Below are 24,868 nucleotides of genomic sequence, written 5' to 3'. Positions count from 1 at the left end.
CAGTGATCTCCAGCCTGGAAGGGGGGGAATTTATGGTGTCACTAGACATAAAGGATGCGTACCTTCATGTTCCTATGTATCCGCCTCATCAGGCGTACCTGAGATTCGCTGTACAGGATTGTCATTACCAGTTTCAGACGTTGCCGTTTGGGCTTTCCACGGCCCTGAGAATTGTCACCAAGGTAATGGCGGAAATGATGGTGCTCCTGCTCAAGCAAGGGGTCACAATTATCCCATACTTGGATGATCTCCTGATAAAGGCAAGATCAAGAGATCAGTTACTAGAAAGCTTGGTTCTCTCCCTGAGAGTACTACAACAACACGGCTGGATTCTAAATCTACCAAAGTCGCAGTTGGTTCCGACAACTCGGCTGTCATTTTTGGGCATGGTTCTGGGCACGGAAAAAAAGAGTGTTTTTCTCCCATTGGAAAAAGCCCAGGAACTCCAGAACATGGTCAGGGACCTGCTGAAACCAAAAAGAGTGTCCGTTCATCAATGCACTCGAGTATTGGGAAAGATGGTGGCGGCCTACGAGGCCATTCCATTCGGCAGGTTCCATGCGAGAACTTTTCAGTGGGACCTTCTGGACAAGTGGTCAGGGTCCCATCTACAAATGCATCGGAGGATAAGCCTGTCCCCCAGGGCCAGGGTATCTCTCCTGTGGTGGCTTCAGAGTGCTCACCTTCTAGAGCAGGGGTTCTCAAACTCGGTCCTCAGGACCCCACACAGTGCATGTTTTGCAGGTAACCCAGCAGGTGCACAGGTGTATTAATTACTCACTGACACATTTCAAAAGGTCCACAGGTGGAGCTAATTATGTCACTTGCGATTCTGTGAGGAGACCTGCAAAACATGCACCGTGTGGGGTCCTGAGGACCGAGTTTGAGAACCTGTGTTCTAGAGGATCGCAGGTTAGGCATTCAAGATTGGGTTCTTGTGTCCACGGACGCGAGCCTCCGAGGATGGGGAGCAGTCACACAAGGAAAAAAATTTCAGGGAATATGGTAAAGCCAGGAGGCTTGTCTACACATCAATGTGCTGGAATTAAGGGCCATATACAACGGCCTTCAACAGGCGGAGAATCTTCTTCGCAACCTACCCGTTCTGATCCAGTCAGACGTCACAGCCGTGGCGCATGTAAACCGCCAGGGCGGGACAAGGAGCAAAGCAGCAATGGCAGAAGCCACCAGGATTCTTCGCTGGGCGGTAAAATCATGTAAGCGCTCTGTCAGCAGTCTTCATTCCGGGAGTAGACAACTGGGAAGCAGACTTCCTCAGCAGACACGATCTCCATCCAGGAGAGTGGGGCCTTCATCAAGAAGTCTTTGCAGAGGTAACAAGTCGTTGGGGACTTCCTCAAATAGACATGATGGCGTCACGCCTCAACAAAAAGCTTCGGACGTATTGTTCCAGGTCGAGGTACCCTCAGGCAGTGGCGGTGGACGCCCTAGTGACACCGTGGGTGTTTCAGTCGGTCTATGTGTTCCCTCCACTTCCACTCATCTCAAAAATATTGAGAATCATAAGACGAACAAGAGTGCAGACAATACTCATTGGCCCTCATTCCGAGTTGATCGGTCGCAAGGCGAATTTAGCAGAGTTACACACGCTAAGCCGCCGCCTACTGGGAGTGAATCTTAGCTTCTTAAAATTGCGACCGATGTATTCGCAATATTGCGATTACTAACTACTTAGCAGTTTCAGAGTAGCTCCAGACTTACTCTGCCTGTGCGATCAGTTCAGTGCTTGTCGTTCCTGGTTGACGTCACAAACACACCCAGCGTTCGCCCAGGCACTCCCACCGTTTCTCCGGCCACTCCTGCGTTTTTTCCGGAAACGGTAGCGTTTTCAGCCACACGCCCCTGAAACGCCGTGTTTCCGCCCAGTAACACCCATTTCCTGTCAATCACATTACGTTCGCCGGAGCGATGAAAAAGCCGTGAGTAAAATTACTTTCTACATAGCAAAGTTACTTGGCGCAGTCGCAGTGCGAACATTGCGCATGCGTACTAAGCGGATTTTCATTGCGATGCGATGAAAAATACCGAGCGAACAACTCGGAATGAGGGCCATTGTTCCAGATTGGCCTCGAAGGGCCTGGTATTCAGATCTTCAGGAAATGATCACAGAAGATCCGTGGCCTCTTCCTCCCAGGGAGGACCTGTTGCAACAGGGGCCCTGTGTGTTCCAAGACTTACCGCGGTTATGTTTGACGGCATGGCGGTTGAACACCAAATCCTAGCTAGGAAAGGTATTCTGGGGGAAGTCATCCCTACTCTAATCAAAGCTAGGAAGGAGGTAACGGCGAAGCACTATCACCGTATCTGGAGGAAATATGTATCTTGGTGTGAAGCCAAGAATGCACCTACGGAGGATTTTCAGCTGGGTCGTTTTCTCCATTTTCTACAGACAGGAGTGGATATGGGCCTAAAGTTAGGCTCCATTAAGGTGCAGATTTCGGCCGTATCTATATTCTTTCAGAAGGAATTGGCTTCTCTCCCAGAAGTCCAGACTTTTGTAAAGGGAGTGCTGCACGTCCAACCTTAAATCACACTGGTTTGAACCTCTTCAAACAGTTGAATTAAAATTTCTCACTTGGAAGGTGGTCATGTTGGCCTTGGCATCTGCGAGGCGGGTGTCAGAATTGGCGGCTTTGTCTCACAAGAGCCCCTATCTGATTTTCCATGTGGATCGAGCAGAGTTGAGGACTCGTCCTCAATTTCTGCCTAAAGTGGTTTCGTCGTTTCATATGAACCAACCTATTGTGGTCCCTGTGGCTACGGGTGACTTGGAGGATTCCAAGTCCCTTGATGTAGTCAGGGCCTTAAAAATGTATGTAGCCAGGACGGCTCGGAAAACAGAGGCACTGTTTGTCCTGTATGCAGCCAACAAGATTGGCGCTCCTGCTTCGAAGCAGACTATTGCTCGCTGGATCTGTAGCACGATTCAGCAGGCTCATTCTACGGCGGGATTGCCGTTACCAAATTCGATAAAGGCCCATTCCACTAGGAAGGTGGGCTCTTCTTGGGCGGCTGCCCGAGGCATCTCGGCATTACAGCTTTGCCGAGCAGCTACTTAGTCGGGTTCAAACACTTTTGCAAAGTTCTACAAGTTTGATACCCTGGCTGATGAGGACCTCATGTTTGCTCAATCGGTGCTGCAGAGTCATCCGCACTCTCCCGCCCGGTCTGGAGCTTTGGTATAATCCCCATGGTCCTTATGGAGTCCCCAGCATCCTCTAGGACAGGGGTGTCAAACTCAAATTCATCGGGGGCCGCATCAGCAGTTTGGTCCCCATCAAAGGGCCGGTTGTATCTGTAGGTCTATCCAAAATTTACCGCTCCACCTGCCTTATATGTGCCCAGCCATCTGCCCCCTTTTAAAGTGCCCAGCCATGTGCCCCCTTTTATAGTGCCCAGCCATGTGCCCCCTTTTATAGTGCACAGGTCCCCATTTTACACATTGTGGCAGGCACAGGTCCCCATTTTACACATTGTGGCAGGCACAGGTCCCCATTTTACACATTGTGGCAGGCACAGGTCCCCATTTTACACATTGTGGCAGGCACAGGTCCCCATTTTACACATAGCGGCAGGTACAGGTCCCCATTTTACACATTGTGGCAGGCACAGGTCCCCATTTTACACATTGTGGCAGGCACAGGTCCCCATTTTACACATAGCGGCAGGTACAGGTCCCCATTTTACACATTGTGGCAGGCACAGGTCCCCATTTTACACATTGTGGCAGGCACAGGTCCCCATTTTACACATTGTGGCAGGCACAGGTCCCCATTTTACACATAGCGGCAGGTACAGGTCCCCATTTTACACATTGTGGCAGGCACAGGTCCCCATTTTACACATTGTGGCAGGCACAGGTCCCCATTTTACACATAGCGGCAGGTACAGGTCCCCATTTTACACATTGTGGCAGGCACAGGTCCCCATTTTACACATTGTGGCAGGCACAGGTCCCCATTTTACACACAGCGGCAGGTACAGGTCCCCATTTTACACATTGCGGCAGGTGGTGGAAGGAGGGAGAGAGAGAGAAAGAGAGGAAGGGAGAGGGGCTGACTTACATTTGAAGCGGTTCTCGCCGCTCTTCAGCCGCCTCTCCCTCCTCGTCTGCGCGGCTCCCTTCTCCCTCCTCCGACGGGGTTTCGTTGAATGACGCGTTTGCGCCGTGACGTCACGACGCAATCGCGTCATTCCGCGAAACCCCGCCCCCCCCGAGCTGGGCACTCGGGAGAAGGGGGTTTCATGGCGGCGGCACCGCGGGCCATCAGACGAGGTCTGGCGGGCCGGATTTGGCCCGCGGGCCTTGTCTTTGACACCCCTGCTCTAGGACATAAGAGAAAATAAGATTTTAAACCTACCGGTAAATCTTTTTCTCCTAGTCCGTAGAGGATGCTGGGCGCCCGTCCCAGTGCGGACAAATTCTGCAAGGCTTGTATATAGTTGTTGCTTACATAAGGGTTATGTTACAGTTGAGATCAGTTTCTGGCTGATGCTGTTTTGTTCATGCTGTTAATTGGTTTAGTATATACCATGTTGTACGGTGTGTATGGTGTGGGCTGGTATGTATCTCGCCCTTAGATTAACAAAAATCATTTCCTCGTACTGTCCATCTCCTCTGGGCACAGTTCTTTAACTGAGGTCTGGAGCAGGGGCATAGAGGGAGGAGCCAGTTCACACCCATCTAAAGTCTTAGAGTGCCCATGTCTCCTGCGGAGCCCGTCTATACCCCATGGTCCTTACGGAGTCCCCAGCATCCTCTATGGACTAGGAGAAAAAGATTTACCGGTAGGTTTAAAATCTTATTTTTACTGTACATTCCAGGTGTCTACAATCACTCTTATAAACAGAAGTGTTCATGGGGCAGATGAATGAAGCCTTGGCAAGAGATAAAGTGGAGAGAAAGTACTAATGACAGCTAATTGGCTGATACTTTATCTCTCTCCACTTTATCACTGTCCAAGGCTTAGTACATCTCTCCCAATGTGAAAATCTGTACAGATTGGGCCTGATTCAGAGTTACATGCAATGTCAGAGTTCAGCGACTCTTTTGGGTACTACGTATGCAGAAAAATCCCTAGAAACTCCCATGGTGCATACGTTGCACAGTGTGTACAATCAAAGTGGCCGTTGGGATCCAGACTCACAGTATCAGAACTGTCTTGGAAAATAATTGGGAGGTGGCTAAACAGACGTGGGCGTGTTATAGCGGTGTCGCTGAAGTGTTTATGTACACAAGTGCTCAATTCGCTCACAAGGCCATAAACAGAAAATCTGCACCAAGCGGAAGACTTGGGGGGTGGCGGCTAGGGCTAAGACCTGGGGAAGGGGTGGGGGGGTCGGTGAGGATGGCGGGGGCCTCTAGTGCCTGACCCTAACACACATCCAACCCCTCCCCACCCACCGGGCCCTATCAGTGACCCCGATACTTACCTTCAGGATGTCAGTGGACGGTGTTCCGGCGCCGGGATTCCGACTGGTATCAGGATTCCTGTGTCGGTCACAGGACTGCCTGCATCCCGACTGCTGGGATTCTAACCGCATCCCATCTATTGTCTTCTGTTGTTTTACAAGGCTACGGACTGCATCCCAAAAATTATTCATTTTTCTATCCCCCCCTTACAGGTTCTAATTGAGAAAGACTGGATATCATTTGGCCATAAATTCTCGGACAGGTAACAGTTGCTGTAGATGTGATGACTATTACAGTATTACCAACAGCCAGGCCCAGGCTTCCACAGACCAGTTTCATAATTTGTTAGGACCAGACAACATAGACATTTACATAAGGGATATTCACTACGTGGCCTCCAGCTGTTGTGGAACTACACCTCCCAGCATGCCACTATGTGAGCATGCTAAAATTGTGGCAGGGAATGCTGGGATGTGAGATCCCACAACAGCTGGAGTGGAGCTGCATGTTGAATACTCCTACAGTAGTTTACATGCTGCAATACTCACCTGCCTTAACATGTACTATACCCATCCATAGATAGCAGGAAGGGCAGAGCCTCTCCTCTGTACAGTACATTAGGAGTCTCCTATAGCTAGGCCCTGTGTATCATAGGACTTCCAGTAGCTGGACTTTCCCAGCAGTCAGGCCCAGTAGCTGGACTTCCAGTAGCTGGACTTTCCCAGCAGTCAGGCCCAGTATACATCTGTTTTCCTGCAACTGGGCCCAGGCAGACATTGAATTTGCAAGTAGTTTTAATTGTACTAACTATTGCATGTGGTAACACATTAGCAACGCATGGAAGCCCCAATAAAGGTTACTGGTGAATCCCACCCAAACAGAATGAACTGGAACATTCAAAGAATATTTCAGTGCTGGTGTGAGGAACTCCTTGCTTACACTGCCTGCTATGAGCAGACAGACACAGAGGGACTGATTCACGTAGACACCAGGTTCCGTCTGCTGCTGCCAGAGCATTTGCTCTATCGTCCAGCAACTTGCTTTGGAGCATTAGAAATAAAAGATAGGATCATTAATTTCATAAAGCGCATAAATGGGAAGGTAATTAATCACTTTCCCATTAGAGGATGTGCCTTCTTGTTTTGCGTACCCCCACTCACGCTGTAAAGGGGTGTTTGAAGCACATCAAGGTATCTTTGTTCTTCTATATGCACAATCTAAATATCCACAGTCTCAATACAGAAAGAGGAGGAAAAGCCTGGGTATCGTACCCCAACTCACACGGCTGTGTAGGTGTAAACTCCTATCAAGGTTTCTTTATTCTGCTGTTCTGAGATGTGGTCTCTAGGATATATTTCTAGTCCAGGATAGCCTCATATGGATTGGTGCATAGGGGAAAAAAACAACCAATATGTAGTATCTCCTTTACAAAGTCAATATCAGTGTATGTTGGGTGGTTAATAACGCATCACCATATAAAGACCCTCCACCGATCAATGGCATATATGCACGTACCCCAACTCACACAATAATAAATGGGGTGACTCCCGTAAAGGTATCTCTAAAATGGTTTATAGGCGTACCCCAACTCACACATGAATCTGCAACATGAATCCCATCAAGGTATCTTTACTGTTCCCCTCCGAAAAACAGTTTCTTTTTATGCACCAGCCAAAATTATGAAGAAGCTTGTGGTCTCCAGAAAAATTATAACAATTTATTGGTTCCTCAAGAAGACACGTGAAACAATTTCAATCATATATAAGAACATGATCAAAAAAAAATTCATAAAAAAAATCAATTTTTTTTTTAAAAGTTATAAAATACACGAACAAGTCATTAAAATTCACTGGTATAGAGATGGCTACTCACACAGCAGTCTGCCGACGCGTTTCGGTCCTTGGACCTTTGTCAAGACATGACCTGCTGTGTTGTGCGCCGAATTTTTGTGGTCTGCAAGAAATATATATCTTTTACATTTGCTTTGGAGCATATTCAGTCCTAACTTTCATGTAACTGATTATATACAGATATAACAACACTGTAGGGGTCTGTGTCCGGCTGAATCTGATGAGCTATATTTAGGGGTGGTCTTCAGTTTGCCGGCTGTCGGGATCCCGGCGCACAGTATACCGGCGCCGGAATCCCGACAGCCGGCATACCAACACTTTTTCTCCCTCTTGGGGGTCCACGACCCCCCTGGAGGGAGAATAAATAGCGTGGCGCTTGTAGCGCACCACTGTGCCCGCAGCGAGCCCGCAAGGGGCTCATTTGCGCTCGCTCAGCTGTCGGTATGCCGGCGGTCGGGATTCCGGCGCCGGTATGCTGGCCGCCGGGAGCCCGGCCGCCGGCATACACTGCTACATCCATATTTAGGGGAAGATTAATTAAACCAAGGGGAGATATCAAACCTTGAAGAAAGATAAAGTGGAGAAGTCGCCCGTAGCAACAGGAAGTACTAGAAAAATGACAGAAGCTTATTGTTTCCAATGGGCAACTACTCCACTGTATCTCTCCAAGGTTTGATACATCTCCCCCTTTGTATGTTCCAGGAGGATTATGCTGCCTGCACTATTCATTATTTGTCATCCTAATTTAGAATATGAAAAGCCCCCTGTATTGTAGTTTGTTGTTAGTTTGGTTTGATGAATAGTTTCACTTGAAGGATATGACCTTGAGGTTGATTTGAAAGAACTCCTATGTCCTACCCCCACCCTTCTTACCTCCGATAAGCCCGTGCCACGTATTCTGTTATATTGGAGAGATAATCCATTTTGTTTGGTCTTAGATGTGGGCAGTTAGACAACGACTCTAAAGAGACATCCCCGGTGTTTACGCAGTTCTTGGAGTGTGTCTGGAACCTGATGGAGCAGTTCCCCCGAGCGTTTCAGTACAACGAAGCCTTCCTGCTGCAGATACACGAGCACGTGCACTCCTGTCAGTTTGGGAACTTCTTAGGGAACTGCGAGAAGCAGCGTGAAGAGCTAAGGTAAGTGGTAGGAATGTACTAATGGGTCTGACTTATTCCATGTGTCTAACTGTAAGTATAACCTGCAGCGCTGTTCTCCGCACTTGCATCAATAAGTACATACAGACGCTGACATGAACATCAAAACGTGAGGAAACTTATAATGATACTATAACATTATTTCTCTGACGTCCTAGTGGATGCTGGGAACTCCGTAAGGACCATGGGGAATAGCGGGCTCCGAAGGAGACTGGGCACTCTAAGAAAGAATTAGGACTACCTGGTTTGCACTGTCTCCTCCCTCTATGCTCCTCCTCCAGATCTCAGTTAGAATCTGTGCCCGGCTCGAGCTGGATGCACACTAGGGGCTCTCCTGAGCTTCTAGAAAAGAAAGTATATTTAGGTTTTTTATTTTCAGTGAGATCTGCTGGCAACAGACTCACTGCTACGAGGGACTTAGGGGAGAGAAGCGAACCTACCTGCTTGCAGCTAGCTTGGGCTTCTAAGCTACTGGACACCATTAGCTCCAGAGGGATCGAACACAGGCCCAGCCTCGGTCGTCCGGTCCCGGAGCCGCGCCGCCGTCCCCCTTGCAGAGCCAGAAGCAAGAAGAACGTCCAGGAAATCGGCGGCTGAAGACTCCGGTCTTCATTAAGGTAGCGCACAGCACTGCAGCTGTGCGCCATTGCTCTCCATGCACACCTCACACTCCGGTCACTGATGGGTGCAGGGCGCTGGGGGGGGGGGGGGGGCGCCCTGGGCTGCAATAAGATTACCTTACATTGGCAAAAAAATACACATAATATAGTCATTAAGACTATATATGTGTAAAATCCCCTGCCATATATCCATAAAAAAAGCGGGAGAAGTCCGCCGTGAAGGGGGCGGGGCTATCTCCCTCAGCACACTGGCGCCATTTCCTCTCACAGCTCCGCTGGAAGGACGCTCCCCAGGCTCTCCCCTGCAGTTTCCAAGCTCAATAGGGTAAAAAAGAGAGGGGGGGGCACTAAATTTAGGCGCAAATACTATATATATATATATATATATATATAGCTGCTATAGGGTAAAATCACTCATTATAGTGTACATCCCTGTGATTTATAGCGCTGTGGTGTGTGCTGGCATACTCTCTCTCTGTCTCCCCAAAGGACTTTGTGGGGTCCTGTCCTCAGTCAGAGCATTCCCTGTGTGTGTGCGGAGTGTCGGTACGGCTGTGTCGACATGTTTGATGAGGAGGCTTATGTGGAGGCGGAGCAGGTGCTGATAAATGTGATGGCACCCCCTGCTGGGTCGACACCTGAGTGGATGGATATGTGGAAGGAATTACGTGACAGTGTCAACTCCTTACATAAGAGGTTTGATGACATAGCAGATGTGGGACAGCCGGCTTCTCAGTCCGTGCCTGCCCAGGCGTCTCAAAAGCCATCAGGGGCTCAAAAACGCCCGCTACCTCAGATGGCAGACACAGATGTCGACACGGATACTGACTCCAGTGTCGACGACGATGAGACTAGTGTACATTCCAATAGGGCCATCCGTTACATGATTACGGCAATGAAAAATGTGTTTAACATTTCTGACATTAACCCTGGTACCACAAAAAAGGGTATTATGTTTGGGGAGAAAAAGCAACCTGTGGTTTTTCCCCCTTCTGAAGAGTTAAATGAAGTGTGTGATGAAGCGTGGGTTTCTCCCGATAAGAAACTGGTAATTTCCAAAAAGTTACTAAGGGCGTACCCTTTCCCGCCAGAGGATAGGATACGTTGGGAGACATCCCCTAGGGTGGATAAAGCGCTCACACGCTTGTCAAAGAAGGTGGCACTACCGTCTCCGGATACGGCCGCCCTAAAGGAGCCTGCGGATAGAAAGCAGGAGGCTATCCTGAAGTCTGTATATACACACTCGGGTATTATACTGAGACCGGCTATTGCTTCAGCATGGATGTGCAGTGCTGCAGCTGCGTGGTCAGATTCCCTGTCTGATAACATGCTAACTGTAGAGCATATTAAAGACGTAGTCTTATACATGAGAGATGCACAGAGGGATATTTGCCAACTGGCATCTAGAATAAATGCAATGTCCATTTCTGCCAGGAGAGTATTATGGACTCGGCAGTGGACAGGTGATGCGGATTCTAAAAGGCACCTGGAGGTTTTGCCTTACAAGGGTAAGGAATTGTTTGGGGATGGTCTCTCGGACCTCGTTTCCACAGCGACGGCTGGGAAGTCGACATTTTTACCCCATGTTCCCTCACAGCCAAAGAAAGCACCGTATTATCAGGTACAGTCCTTTCGGCCCCAGAAAGGCAAGCGGGTTAAAGGCGCGTCCTTTCTGCCCAGAGGCAGAGGTGGTGGGAAAAAGCTGCACCAAACAGCAAGTTCCCAGGAACAAAAGTCCTCTCCCGCTTCCTCTAAGTCCACCGCATGACGCTGGGGCTCCACAGGTGGAGCCAGGTGCGGTGGGGGCACGTCTCCGGAACTTCAGCGACCAGTGGGTTCGCTCACGGGTGGATCCCTGGATTCTACAAATGGTATCTCAGGGGTACAAGCTGGAATTCGAGACGTCTCCCCCTCGCCGTTTCCTCAAATCAGCCTTGCCAACTACTCCCCCAGACAGGGAGGCGGTGCTGGAGGCTATTCACAAGCTATACTCCCAGCAGGTGATAACCAAAGTACCCCTCCTTCAACAGGGACGGGGTTACTATTCCACAATGTTTGTGGTACCGAAACCGGACGATTCGGTGAGACCCATTTTAAATTTGAAATCCTTGAACACTTATATAAGAAGGTTCAAATTCAAAATGGAATCGCTCAGGGCGGTTATTGCAAGCCTGGACGAAGGGGATTACATGGTATCACTGGACATCAAGGATGCTTACCTGCATGTCCCCATTTACCCTCCTCACCAGGAGTACCTCAGATTTGTGGTACAGGACTGTCATTACCAATTCCAGACGTTGCCGTTTGGTCTGTCCACGGCACCGAGGGTATTTACCAAGGTAATGGCTGAAATGATGATACTCCTTCGAAAAAAGGGAGTTATAATTATCCCGTACTTGGACGATCTCCTTATAAAGGCGAGGTCCAGGGAACAGTTGTTGATCGGAGTAGCACTAGCTCGGGAAGTGCTACAACAGCACGGCTGGATCCTGAATATTCCAAAGTCGCAGCTGGTTCCTACAACGTGTCTACTGTTCCTGGGGATGGTTCTGGACACAGAACAGAAAAAGGTGTTTCTCCCGGAGGAGAAGGCCAAGGAATTGTCATCTCTAGTCAGAGACCTCCTAAAACCAAAACAGGTGTCGGTGCACCACTGCACGCGAGTCCTGGGAAAGATGGTAGCTTCTTACGAAGCAATTCCATTCGGAAGGTTCCATGCAAGGATCTTTCAGTGGGATCTGTTGGACAAGTGGTCCGGATCGCATCTTCAGATGCATCGGCTGATAACCCTGTCTCCAAGGACCAGGGTGTCGCTGTTGTGGTGGCTGCAGAGTGCTCATCTTCTAGAGGGCCGCAGATTCGGCATACAGGACTGGGTCCTGGTGACCACGGATGCCAGCCTTCGAGGTTGGGGGGCAGTCACACAGGGAAGAAACTTCCAAGGACTATGGACAAGTCAGGAGACTTCCCTACACATAATTATTCTGGAGCTAAGGGCCATTTACAATGCCCTAAGTCACAGAAGCCACAAGGATTCTCCGATGGGCGGAAAATCATGTGTTAGCACTGTCAGCAGTGTTCATTCCGGGAGTGGACAACTGGGAAGCAGACTTCCTCAGCAGTCACGACCTCCACCCGGGAGAGTGGGGACTTCATCAAGAAGTCTTCCAAATGATTGTACACCGTTGGGAAAGGCCACAGGTGGACATGATGGCGTCCCGCCTCAACAAAAAGCTACAAAGATATTGCGCCAGGTCAAGGGACCCTCAGGCGATAGCTGTGGACGCTCTAGTGACACCGTGGGTGTACCAGTCGGTTTATGTGTTCCCTCCTCTGCCTCTCATACCCAAGGTACTGAGAATAATAAGAAGGAGAGGACTAAGAACTATACTTGTGGTTCCGGATTGGCCAAGAAGAGCTTGGTACCCAGAACTTCAAGAAATGATCTCAGATTAACCATGGCCTCTGCCGCTCAGACAGGACCTGCTGCAGCAGGGACCCTGTCTGTTCCAAGACTTACCGCGGCTGCGTTTGACGGCATGGCGGTTGAACACCGGATCCTACAAGAAAAGGGCATTCCGGAGGAAGTCATTCCTACGCTGATTAAAGCTAGGAAAGATGTGACCGTAAGACATTATCACCGCATATGGCGAAAATATGTTGCTTGGTGTGAGGCCAGGAAGGCCCCAACGGAGGAATTTCAGCTCGGTCGATTTCTGCACTTCCTACAGTCAGGAGTGACTATGGGCCTAAAATTGGGTTCCATTAAGGTCCAGATCTAGGCTCTGTCGATTTTCTTCCAAAAAGAACTGGCTTCACTGCCTGAAGTTCAGACTTTTGTTAAAGGAGTGCTGCATATTCAGCCCCCTTTTGTGCCTCCAGTGGCACCGTGGGATCTCAACGTGGTGTTGGATTTCCTAAAGTCGCATTGGTTTGAGCCACTTAAAACCGTGGAGCTAAAATACCTCACGTGGAAAGTGGTCATGCTGTTGGCCTTGGCGTCGGCCAGGCGTGTATCAGAATTGGCGGCTTTGTCTTGTAAAAGCCCCTATCTGATTTTTCATTTGGATAGGGCGGAATTGGGGACTCGTTCCCAATTCCTTCCTAAGGTGGTTTCAGCTTTTCATGTGAACCAACCTATTGTGGTGCCTGCGGCTACTCGGGACTTGGAGGATTCCAAGTTACTGGACGTAGTCAGGGCCCTGAATATATATGTTTCCAGGACGGCTGGAGTCAGGAAAACTGACTCACTATTTATCCTTTATGCACCCAACAAGCTGGGTGCTCCTGCTTCTAAGCAGACTATTGCTCGCTGGATCTGTAGCACGATTCAACTTGCACATTCTGCGGCTGGACTGCCGCATCCTAAATCTGTAAAAGCCCATTCCACGAGGAAAGTGGGCTCTTCTTGGGCGGCTGCCCGAGGGGTCTCGGCTTTACAACTTTGCCGAGCTGCTACTTGGTCGGGTTCAAACACATTTGCAAAATTCTACAAGTTTGATACCCTGGCTAAGGAGGACCTTGAGTTTGCTCATTCGGTGCTGCAGAGTCATCCGCACTCTCCCGCCCGTTTGGGAGCTTTGGTATAATCCCCATGGTCCTTACGGAGTTCCCAGCATCCACTAGGACGTCAGAGAAAATGAGAATTTACTCACCGGTAATTCTATTTCTCATAGTCCGTAGTGGATGCTGGGCGCCCATCCCAAGTGCGGATTGTCTGCAATACTTGTATATAGTTATTGCCTAACTAAAGGGTTATTGTTATGAGCCATCTGTTCGTTAGGCTCAGTTGTTGTTCATACTGTTAACTGGATATAGTATCACGAGTTGTACGGTGTGATTGGTGTGGCTGGTATGAGTCTTACCCTGGATTCCAAATCCCTTCCTTATTGTGTCAGCTCTTCCGGGCACAGTTTCCTTAACTGAGGTCTGGAGGAGGGGCATAGAGGGAGGAGCCAGTGCACACCAGGTAGTCCTAATTCTTTCTTAGAGTGCCCAGTCTCCTTCGGAGCCCGCTATTCCCCATGGTCCTTACGGAGTTCCCAGCATCCACTACGGACTACGAGAAATAGAATTACCGGTGAGTAAATTCTTATTATCTATATAAATATTATTGAATTGTTTATTTATATTGTTACTTGAAGAAAACTAGTTTTAAATACATTTATTATACATTTATTGACTTTTGACAGGCTACACAAATAGTGATGCCCAACTTAATAAAGGAGAAGACTAATTATTACAAATCAACACCAAATGTTAACCCCAGAACTGCCTGTCTACCCTGCGAGCTATCTGTCGTCAGCACCTCGCAGCATCACTGAGGCATGACGTGCCTCCCAGTATAAGATTGAGTTGGATTCTCATGCTCAGTCCGGAAGGCAGTCAATTGACCGCCTGTCAGGGTACCGACGCCGGAATCCCGACACCAGCTGAAATACCGGCGGTCGGAGTCCTGACCGCCGACTGGTGACCCCTCTTGGGTGGTGGTCCACGCCACCACCCGGAGGGGACTAGAAACCTGTCCGGGCCCAAAGTGTGGCGAGCGGACACGCTGTGCTCGCTGCCGGGATCCCGGCGTCGGTCTCCTGACCGCCGGGATCTTGTACTGATCCCTTCAGTCCACCAAATGGTTGATTTCATTATGTCTGAAGCTGGGTACACACCAGGTGATCCATGGACTGATCACCCAATATCAGGTGAGTGGGCTGATGATTGTATAGGTTAGTATGCAGGACCATTGCAGGAGCGTTAGCCAAATGGCTCATGATGCTCCTGCCACGGCCGGGATCGGGAGGTCGCACCTTTTGTGCTGTTTAATATTTATCAGCCTGACCTGATCCCATAGAAGCCCGTGCACACTGAGTGAACAGCACTCGGCTGATCGGGAGTGTGTACCCAATCAGCTGAGTGACCGAAAATTTTTGTACCCAGCTTTGTCATGGTAACTTGGCCTCTGTTTTATTGTCTTTCAACATAGCATTACAAATTTTAATTAATGTGTTTTATAGCCAGTGATGACCTCAAATTATATTATTAATATTAATAACTTCTGAAGGGATCTTATTTTTTGTTCTGTCTGCATTTATGACCATATTGTAGCTAAAATTGTTCACCTTTCACTGGCATATTTATCAATATCATTTTTCCTAAAGTAGTGGAAAAATGGGTTTCCACAGCCTTTTCTCTTACGTCCTAGAGGATGCTGGGGTTCACATTAGTACCATGGGGTATAGGTGAGTCCACTAGGAGCCATTGGCACTTTAAGAGTTTGAGAGTGTGGGCTGGCTCCTCCCTCTATGCCCTTCTCCTACCAGACTCAGTTTAGAAAATGTGCCCGGAGGAGTCTGTCACAGCTAGTGGAGCTCTACAGAATTTCTTCTGTAAATTTTATTTTAGAGTTTATTATTTTACAGGGAGGCTGCTGGCAACAGCCTCCCTGCATCGTGGGATTAAGGTGGGGAGTAGTGTCCGCCCTGCGGGGTCTGAGCCACTATCTACCCTGCCTCTAAAGAATCTGGCTCATTGATAAACAACAAACCACACTGCAATTATTGTTGCCTTTTGTTCCAATTCTCCTACTAAGCCGCGGCTTATTTAAGCGCTGACATCAGATGACCGTTTTCATTCCAGAACTCACGTGAGTTAATCTATCTTTGGTGCAGTATACCATCCATTAATTGTAGAAGAAGACTTTTATGATTTCAAATCACTCATTCCAACACTTGTTTCTGTGCAATTAGCACAATCATACCTGGTATCACTATTTATTATTACAGAACTCTTATCACAACGGTTATCTGAATATCATTAACATCACAGCGTGATCATCACGTTACTTGAGGGTTTGGATACAATGGATAAAAGTGACGTTGAATTGTTTTTACGTAACACTCAGGATTCTGCAGGATTTATGGTGGAATCCATGAAAGACCTGGGTTCAATGGCTGCAGGAATATCTTCCATGTCGGTCTCAGCTCGTCGAGGACTGTGGCTGCGCCAGTGGTCTGCCGTTGCAGAATCCAGGAGAAGTGTGGAGACCCTTCCCTACACAGGTCAGACTCTCTTTGGGGAAGCGTTGGATGCGTGGATCTCCATGGCTACGGCTGGTAAGTCACCTCTTCTCCCCTCAGCTGTACTTGCTACGAAGAAACCGTTTTCTTCAGCTGCATCACAGTCCTTTCGGGTTACTGAAACAAGAAAGTCCAAACCGTCCAACACCTTCTTTAGAGGAGGTCGACCAAAATCCAAGAAACCTGCTGCTGCGGGTTCCCAGGAACAGAAGCCTGCTTCAGGTACGCCAAAGTCCTCAGCATGATGGTGGACCGCGCGCCCCGGAGGTAAGGCCGGTGGGGGCGAGACTAAGACATTTCAGTCATGTCTGGGTGTCGTCCGGCTTGGATCCCTGGGTACAAGATATTGTGTCCCAGGGGTACCGGCTGGAATTTCAGAATCTCCCTACTCACCGGTTCTTCACATCAGGCTTGCCAGCTTTGCCTGCAGACAGGGCTACCCTACAGGGTGCCATCCAGAAGTTGTTGAAGGCACGGGTTATTGTACCAGTTCCTCCCCAGATGCAAAACAAAGGTTACTATTCAAACCTTTTCGTGGTACCGAAACCGGATGGTTCGGTCAGGTCCATTCTGAACTTAAAATCACTAAACCCCTTTCTGAGGGAGTTCAAGTTCAAAATTGAGTCTCTAAGAGCGGTGATATCAGGTCTGGAAGAGGGGGAATTCCTGCCCTAGATATTAAGGATGCATACCTTCACATTCCGATTTGGCAGCCGGATCAAGCTTATCTCTGATTCGCACTGTTGGACTGTCATTTTCAATTCCAGGCCCTGCCATTCGGCCTCTCCACAGCACCGAGGGTATTCACAAAGGTGATGGCGGAAATGATGGTTCTCCTCCGCAGAAAGGGGGTGAACATAATCCCATATCTGGACGATCTGCTGATAAAGGCATCGTCCAAGGAGAAGCTGTTACAGTCCAAAGCTCTCACGAGCCAACTTCTCAAAGAACATGGTTGGATCCTGAATCTTTCAAAAACACATTAGGAACTAACCAGGAGGTTGTCATTTCTGGGAATGATCATGATCCTCGACACGGAAGTGCAGAGGGTGTTTTTTCCAGAGGAAAAAGCGTTGGTGATACAAACAATGGTCCGGGATGTCCTGAAGCCAGCCCAGGTGTCGGTTCATCAGTGCATTCGCCTTCTGGGGAAGATGGTGGCCTCTTACGAGGCTCTGCAGTACGGGAGATTTCATGCTCGGTCCTTCCAACTGGATCTCCTGGACAAATGGTCGGGATCTCATCTGCACATGCACCAGAGAATACGTCTGTCGCCAAAGGCCAGGATCTCACTCCTCTGGTGGCTGCAATTACCTCGCCTTCTGGAGTGCCGCAGGTTCGGGATTCAGGACTGGATCCTTCTAACCACGGATGCAAGTCTCCGGGGCTGGGGTGCAGTCACTCAATGGGAAACCTTCCAAGGAAGGTGGTCAAGTCTGGAAGCCGGCCTGCCGATAAACATTCTGGAATTAAGAGCCGTCTACAACGGGCTTCTCCAAGCGGCCCATCTTCTGAGAAATCGGGCCATTCAAGTGCAGTCGGACAATGTAACGACAGTGGCTTACATAAACCGACAGGGCGGAACGAAGAGCAGAGCTGCAATGTCAGAGGTGACGAGAATCATCCTAAGGGCGGAAAAACACGCGTTGGCGCTGTCGGCAATTTTCATTCCGGGAGTAGACAACTGGGAAGCGGACTTCCTCAGCAGATACGATCTCCATCCAGAAGAGTGGGGCCTCCATCTGGAGGTGTTCACGGAGGTGACAAGTCTTTGGGGTGTACCTCAAATAGACATGATGGCCTCTCGTCTCACCAAGAAGTTTCGGCGGTATTGTTCAAGGTCGAGGGACCCACAAGCCGTGGAGGTGGACGCCCTAGTGACTCCGTGGGTGTTCCAGTCGGTGTACGTTTTTCCTCCACTTCCACTCATTCCATGAGTTCTAAAAAAAGAACAAAAGTTCAGGCAATCCTCTGCTCCGGACTAGCCAAGAAGAGCTTGGTACGCGGATCTTCTGGATCTACTGCTAGAAGAGCCGAGGCCTCTTCCTCTTCGGGAGGACCTGCTGCAGCAGGAGCAGTTCACTTATCAAGACTTACCACGGCTACGATAGACGGCATGGAGGTTGAACGCCAGATACTAGCTCAGAAGGGCATTCCGAACAAAGTCATTCCTACCCTAATACAGGCTAGGAAAGGAGTAACGTCTAAACATTACCATCGCATTTGGAAAAAATACATGTCTTGGTGTGAATCCAAGAGGTTTCCTACGGTGGAGTTTAAACTTGGATGGTTTCTCCTCTTCCTCCAAGCAGGTGTGGATATGGTCCCGAGATTAGGTTCCGTAAAGGTCCAGATTTCTGCCCTATCCATTTTCTTCCAGAAACAGTTGGCTGCCCTCCCTGAGGTTCAGACCTTTTTGGAGGGAGTTCTGCACATCCAGCCTCCCTTTGTGCCACCTTCTGTGCCCTGGGATCTTAATGTGGTGTTGCAGTTCCTCCAGTCCGACTGGTTTGAGCCTCTACAGGAGGTTGAGGTCACGTTTCTCACGTAGGGGGGCTGTCACTTTGTTGGCTTTGGCTTCTGCTAGGCGTGTGTCGGAGTTGAGGGCTTTGTCATGTAAAAGCCCATACTTGATCTTCCATGAAGATAGAGCTGAGCTCAGGACACTTCCGCAGTTCCTTCCAAAGGTTGTGTCGGCATTTCATATCAACCAACCTATTGTGGTGCCAGTTGCTACTGACTCCTCAATTTCATCAGTCCTTGGATGTTGTAAGGGCTCTGAAAATCTATGTAAAGAGGACTGTTCATCACAGAAAATCGGACTCTCTGTTTGTCCTGTATGATCCCAAGAAAATTGGGTGTTCTGCTTCTAAGCAGACGATCTCTCGCTGGATCAGGTTCACTATCCAGCATGCGTATTCTACGGCAGTCCTGCCGTGTCCTATCTGTTAAGGCCCAATTTACTCGTAAGGTGGGTTCTTCCTGGGCGGCTGCCCGGGGTGTCTCGGCTTTACAACTATGCCGAGCGGCTACTTGGTCATGGTCGAACACGTTCGCAAAGTTCTACAAGTTCGATACTTTGACTAAACTTCAGGTCCTCAGAGGCCAATCGGTTCTGCAGGAGCCTCCGCGCTCTCCCTCCCGTTCTGGGAGCTTTGGTACATCCCCATGGTACTAATGTGGACCCTAGCATCCTCTAGGACGTTAGAGAAAATAGGATTTTCTCGTAGTCCGTAGAGGATGCTGTGCGCTCGCCCAGCGCTTCGTGATCCTGCAGTGGTTGCTTAGTTCAGTACTGCTTAGTTCTTGGTAAGTACTGTTTCGTTACTTGGTAAGTAATATTGTTCAGCCGTTGCTGATGTTTCAAGCTAGTTAGCTTGGTTTGCCTTGTGTGTGAGCTGGTGTGAATCTCGCCACTATCTGTGTAAAATACTTCTCTCGAAGATGTCCGTCTCCTCGGGCACAGTTTCTAGACTGAGTCTGGTAGGAGGGGCATAGAGGGAGGCGCCAGCCCACACTCTCAAACTCTTAAAGTGCCAATGGCTCCTAGTGGACCCGTCAATACCCCATGGTACTAATGTGGACCCCAGCATACTATACGGACTACAAGAAAAGGATTTACCGGTAGGTAATTAAAATCCTATTTCTCTGACGTCCTAGTGGATGCTGGGACTCCGTAAGGACCATGGGGAATAGCGGCTCCGCAGGAGACAGGGCACAAGAATAAAAGCTTTAGGATCAGGTGGTGTGCACTGGCTCCTCCCCCTATGACCCTCCTCCAAGCCTCAGTTAGATTTTTGTGCCCGAACGAGAAGTGTGCAGGCTAGGTGGCTCTCCTGAGCTGCTTAGAATAAAAGTATATTTTAGGTTTTTTATTTTCAGTGAGTCCTGCTGGCAACAGGCTCACTGTATCGTGGGACTAAGGGGAGAAGAAACGGACTCACCTGCGTGCAGAGTGGATCGGGTTTCTTAGGCTACTGGACATTAGCTCCAGAGGGACGATCACAGGTTCAGCCTGGATGGGTCCCGGAGCCGCGCCGCCGGCCCCCTTACAGAGCCAGAAGAGCGAAGAGGTCCGGTGAAATCGGCGGCAGAAGACGATCCTGTCTTCAGACTAAGGTAGCGCACAGCACCGCAGCTGTGCGCCATTGCTCTCAGCACACTTCACACTCCGGTCACTGAGGGTGCAGGGCGCTGGGGGGGAGCGCCCTGAGACGCAATATAACATGATAATACCTTAGATTGGCTAAAGAATACATCACATATAGCTCTGGGGCTATATGGATGTATTTTAACCCCTGCCATTTTTTACAGAAAAAGCGGGAGATAAGGACGTCGTGAAGGGGCGGAGCCTATCTCCTCAGCACACAAGCGCCATTTTCCCTCACAGCTCCGCTGGAAGGACGGCTCCCTGACTCTCCCCTGCAGACTTGCTACTGAATCAGGGTAAAAAAGAGAAGGGGGGGCACTATTGGCAGCTAAAAACTATATAAACAGCAGCTATAAGGGAATAACACTTATATAAGGTTATCCCTGTATATATATATATAGCGCTTGGTGTGTGCTGGCAGACTCTCCCTCTGTCTCTCCAAAGGGCTTGTGGGGTCCTGTCCTCTATCAGAGCATTCCCGGTGTGTGTGCTGTGTGTCGGTACGTGTGTGTCGACATGTATGAGGAGGAAAATGATGTGGAGGCGGAGCAATTGCCTGGGTTAGTGATGTCACCCCCTAGGGAGTCGACACCTGACTGGATGATCGTATTTAAAGAATTAAGTGATAATGTCAGCACTTTGCAAAGAACGGTTGATGACATGAGACAGCCGGCAAATCAATTAGTGCCTGTCCAGGCGTCTCAGACACCGTCAGGGGCCCTAAAACGCCCGTTACCTCAGTGGGTCGACACAGACCCAGACACAGATACTGAGTCTAGTGTCGACGGTGAGGAGACAAACGTAATGTCCAGTAGGGCCACACGTTACATGATCACGGCAATGAAGGAAGCATTGAACATTTCTGACACTACAAGTACCACAAAGAAGGGTATTATGTGGGGTGTGAAAAAACTACCAATAGTTTTCCCTGAGTCAGATGAGTTAAATGAGGTGTGTGATAAAGCGTGGGTTTCCCCCGACAAAAAACTGCTAATTTCTAAAAAATTATTGGCACTATATCCTTTCCCGTTAGAGGTTAGGACACGTTGGGAAACACCCCCTAGGGTAGATAAGGCGCTCACACGTTTATCTAAACAAGTAGCGTTACCGTCTCCTGATACGGCCACCCTCAAAGAACCAGCAGATAGAAGGCTGGAAAATATTCTTAAAAGTATATACACACATACTGGTGTTATACTGCGACCAGCAATCGCTTCAGCCTGGAGGTGCAGTGCTGGCGTCGCGTGGTCGGATTCCCTGACTGAAAATATTGATACCCTGGATAGGGACAATATACTGTTAACTATAGAGCATTTGAAGGATGCATTACTATATATGCGTGATGCACAGAGGGATATTTGCACCCTGGCATCAAGAGTAAGTGCTATGTCCATTTCTGCCAGAAGAGCGTTATGGACGCGACAGTGGTCAGGCGATGCGGATTCCAAACGACATATGGAAGTATTGCCGTATAAAGGGGAGGAGTTATTTGAGGCTGGTCTATCGGACCTGGTGGCCACGGCAACGGCTGGAAAATCCACCTTTTTACCCCAGGTCACTCCACAGAAAAAGACACCGTCTTTTCAAACTCAGTCCTTTCGTTCCCATAAGTACAAGCGAGCTAAAGGCCATTCCTTCCTGCCCCGGGGCAGAGGAAGGGGAAAAAGACTGCACCATGCAGCCGCTTCCCAGGAGCAGAAGCCCTCCCCTGCTTCTGCCAAGTCTTCAGCATGACGCTGGGGCTTTACAAGCAGACTCAGACATGGTGGGGGCCCGTCTCAAGAATTTCAACGCGCAGTGGGCTCACTCGCAAGTGGACCCCTGGATTCTACAGGTGGTATCGCAGGGGTACAAACTGGAATTCGAGGCGTTTCCCCCTCGCCGGTTCCTGAAGTCTGCTCTACCAAAGTCTCCCTCCGACAGGGAGGCAGTTTTGGAAGCCATTCACAAGCTGTATTCCCAGCAGGTGATAATCAAGGTACCCCTCCTACAACAGGGAAAGGGGTATTATTCCACGCTGTTTGTGGTACCGAAGCCGGACGGCTCGGTGAGACCAATTTTAAATCTGAAATCCCTGAACACTTACATAAAGAGGTTCAAATTCAAGATGGAATCACTCAGAGCGGTGATAGCAAACCTGGAAGAAGGGGACTATATGGTGTCTCTGGACATCAAGGATGCTTATCTCCACGTCCCAATCTACCCGTCTCACCAAGGGTACCTCAGGTTTGTAGTACAAAACTGTAATTATCAGTTTCAGACGCTGCCGTTTGGGTTGTCCACGGCACCTCGGGTCTTTACCAAGGTAATGGCCGAAATGATGAGTCTTCTTCGAAGAAAAGGCATCTTAATTATCCCTTACTTGGACGATCTCCTGATAAGGGCAAGGTCCAGTGAACAGTTAGAAGTCGGAGTAGCACTATCTCAGGTAGTGTTACGTCAGCACGGGTGGATCCTAAATATTCCAAAATCGCAGCTGATTCCAACGACACGTCTACTGTTCCTAGGAATGATTCTGGACACAGTCCAGAAAAAGGTGTTTCTCCCGGAGGAGAAGGCCAGGGAGTTATCCGAGCTAGTCAGGAACCTCCTAAAACCAGGCCAGGTGTCAGTGCATCAGTGCACGAGGGTCCTGGGAAAAATGGTGGCTTCTTACGAAGCAATTCCATTCGGAAGATTCCATGCAAGAACGTTTCAGTGGGATCTACTGGACAAATGGTCCGGATCGCATCTTCAGATGCATCAGCGGATAACCCTGTCGACAAGGACAAGGGTGTCTCTTCTGTGGTGGTTGCAGAGTGCTCATCTACTAGAGGGCCGCAGATTTGGCATTCAGGATTGGGTCCTGGTGACCACGGACACCAGCCTGAGAGGCTGGGGGGCAGTCACACAGGGAAAAAATTTCCAGGGCTTGTGGTCAAGCATGGAAACATCTCTTCATATAAACATTCTGGAACTAAGGGCCATTTACAATGCCCTAAGTCAAGCGAAACCCCTGCTTCAGGGTCAGGCGGTATTGATCCAATCGGACAACATCACGTCAGTCGCCCACGTAAACAGACAGGGCGGCACGAGAAGCAGGAGGGCAATGGCAGAAGCTGCAAGGATTCTTCGCTGGGCGGAAAATCATGTGATAGCTCTGTCAGCAGTGTTCATTCCGGGAGTGGACAACTGGGAAGCAGACTTCCTCAGCAGACACGACCTTCACCCGGGAGAGTGGGGACTTCACCCAGAAGTCTTCCACCTGATTGTAAACCGTTGGGAAAAACCAAAGGTGGACATGATGGCGTCACGTCTAAACAAAAAACTAGACAGATATTGCGCCAGGTCAAGGGACCCTCAGGCAATAGCGGTGGACGCTCTGGTGACACCGTGGGTGTACCAGTCAGTGTATGTGTTCCCTCCTCTGCCTCTCATACCAAAAGTACTGAGAATCATAAGAAGGAGAGGAGTAAGAACGATACTCGTGGTTCCGGATTGGCCAAGAAGGACTTGGTACCCGGAACTTCAAGAGATGCTCACGGAAGACCCGTGGCCTCTACCTCTAAGAAAGGACCTGCTCCAGCAGGGGCCTTGTCTGTTCCAAGACTTACCGCGGCTGCGTTTGATGGCATGGCGGTTGAACGCCGGATCCTGAAGGAAAAAGGCATTCCAGATGAAGTCATCCCTACCCTGGTCAAAGCCAGGAAGGATGTAACCGCAAAACATTATCACCGCATTTGGCGAAAATATGTTGCGTGGTGTGAGGCCAAGAAGGCCCCTACAGAGGAATTTCAACTGGGTCGTTTCCTCCATTTCCTGCAAACAGGACTGTCTATGGGCCTAAAATTAGGGTCCATTAAGGTTCAAATTTCGGCCCTGTCGATTTTCTTCCAGAAAGAACTGGCTTCAGTACCTGAAGTTCAGACATTTGTAAAAGGGGTACTGCATATACAACCTCCTTTTGTGCCTCCAGTGGCACCTTGGGATCTCAATGTTGTTTTGAGGTTCCTTAAGTCACATTGGTTTGAACCACTCACCACTGTGGACTTAAAATATCTCACATGGAAGGTGACGATGCTGTTAGCCCTGGCTTCAGCCAGGCGTGTGTCAGAATTGGCGGCTTTATCATATAAAAGCCCTTACTTAATTTTTCATTCTGACAGGGCAGAATTGAGGACTCGTCCTCAATTTCTCCCTAAGGTGGTTTCTGCCTTTCACATGAACCAACCTATTGTGGTGCCTGCGGCTACTAGGGACTTGGAGGACTCCAAGTTACTTGACGTTGTCAGGGCCCTGAAAATATATGTTTCCAGGACGGCTGGAGTCAGAAAGTCTGACTCGCTGTTTATCCTGTATGCACCCAACAAGCTGGGTGCTCCTGCTTCTAAGCAGACTATTGCTCGTTGGATTTGTAGTACAATTCAGCTTGCACATTCTGTGGCAGGCCTGCCACAGCCAAAATCTGTGAAAGCCCATTCCACAAGGAAAGTGGGCTCATCTTGGGCGGCTGCCGGAGGGGTCTCGGCTTTACAACTTTGCCGAGCAGCTACTTGGTCAGGGGCAAACACGTTTGCTAAATTCTACAAATTTGATACCCTGGCT

The 24,868-nt window shown here is 49.2% G+C and overlaps 1 protein-coding gene across 2 annotated transcripts in view; it reads left to right on the top strand.

Moving 5' to 3' along the window:
* The window catches only part of MTMR6 (myotubularin related protein 6), a 181,674-nt gene that overhangs the window by 145,370 nt on the left and 11,436 nt on the right, over positions 1-24,868 (top strand). For both annotated transcript variants that reach the window (XM_063951686.1, XM_063951685.1), the window contains exons 10-11: positions 5,647-5,696; positions 8,223-8,423. In XM_063951686.1, the coding sequence (XP_063807756.1) occupies positions 5,647-5,696; positions 8,223-8,423 (251 nt within the window). The remainder of the gene's footprint in view (positions 1-5,646; positions 5,697-8,222; positions 8,424-24,868) is intronic.

The sequence above is a fragment of the Pseudophryne corroboree genome, chromosome 2 (genome assembly GCF_028390025.1).
Source record: "Pseudophryne corroboree isolate aPseCor3 chromosome 2, aPseCor3.hap2, whole genome shotgun sequence".
Taxonomy (NCBI): domain Eukaryota; kingdom Metazoa; phylum Chordata; class Amphibia; order Anura; family Myobatrachidae; genus Pseudophryne; species Pseudophryne corroboree.
The sequence above is the reverse complement of the archived record's forward strand: the minus strand, read 5'-3'. Positions and strand labels throughout refer to the sequence as shown.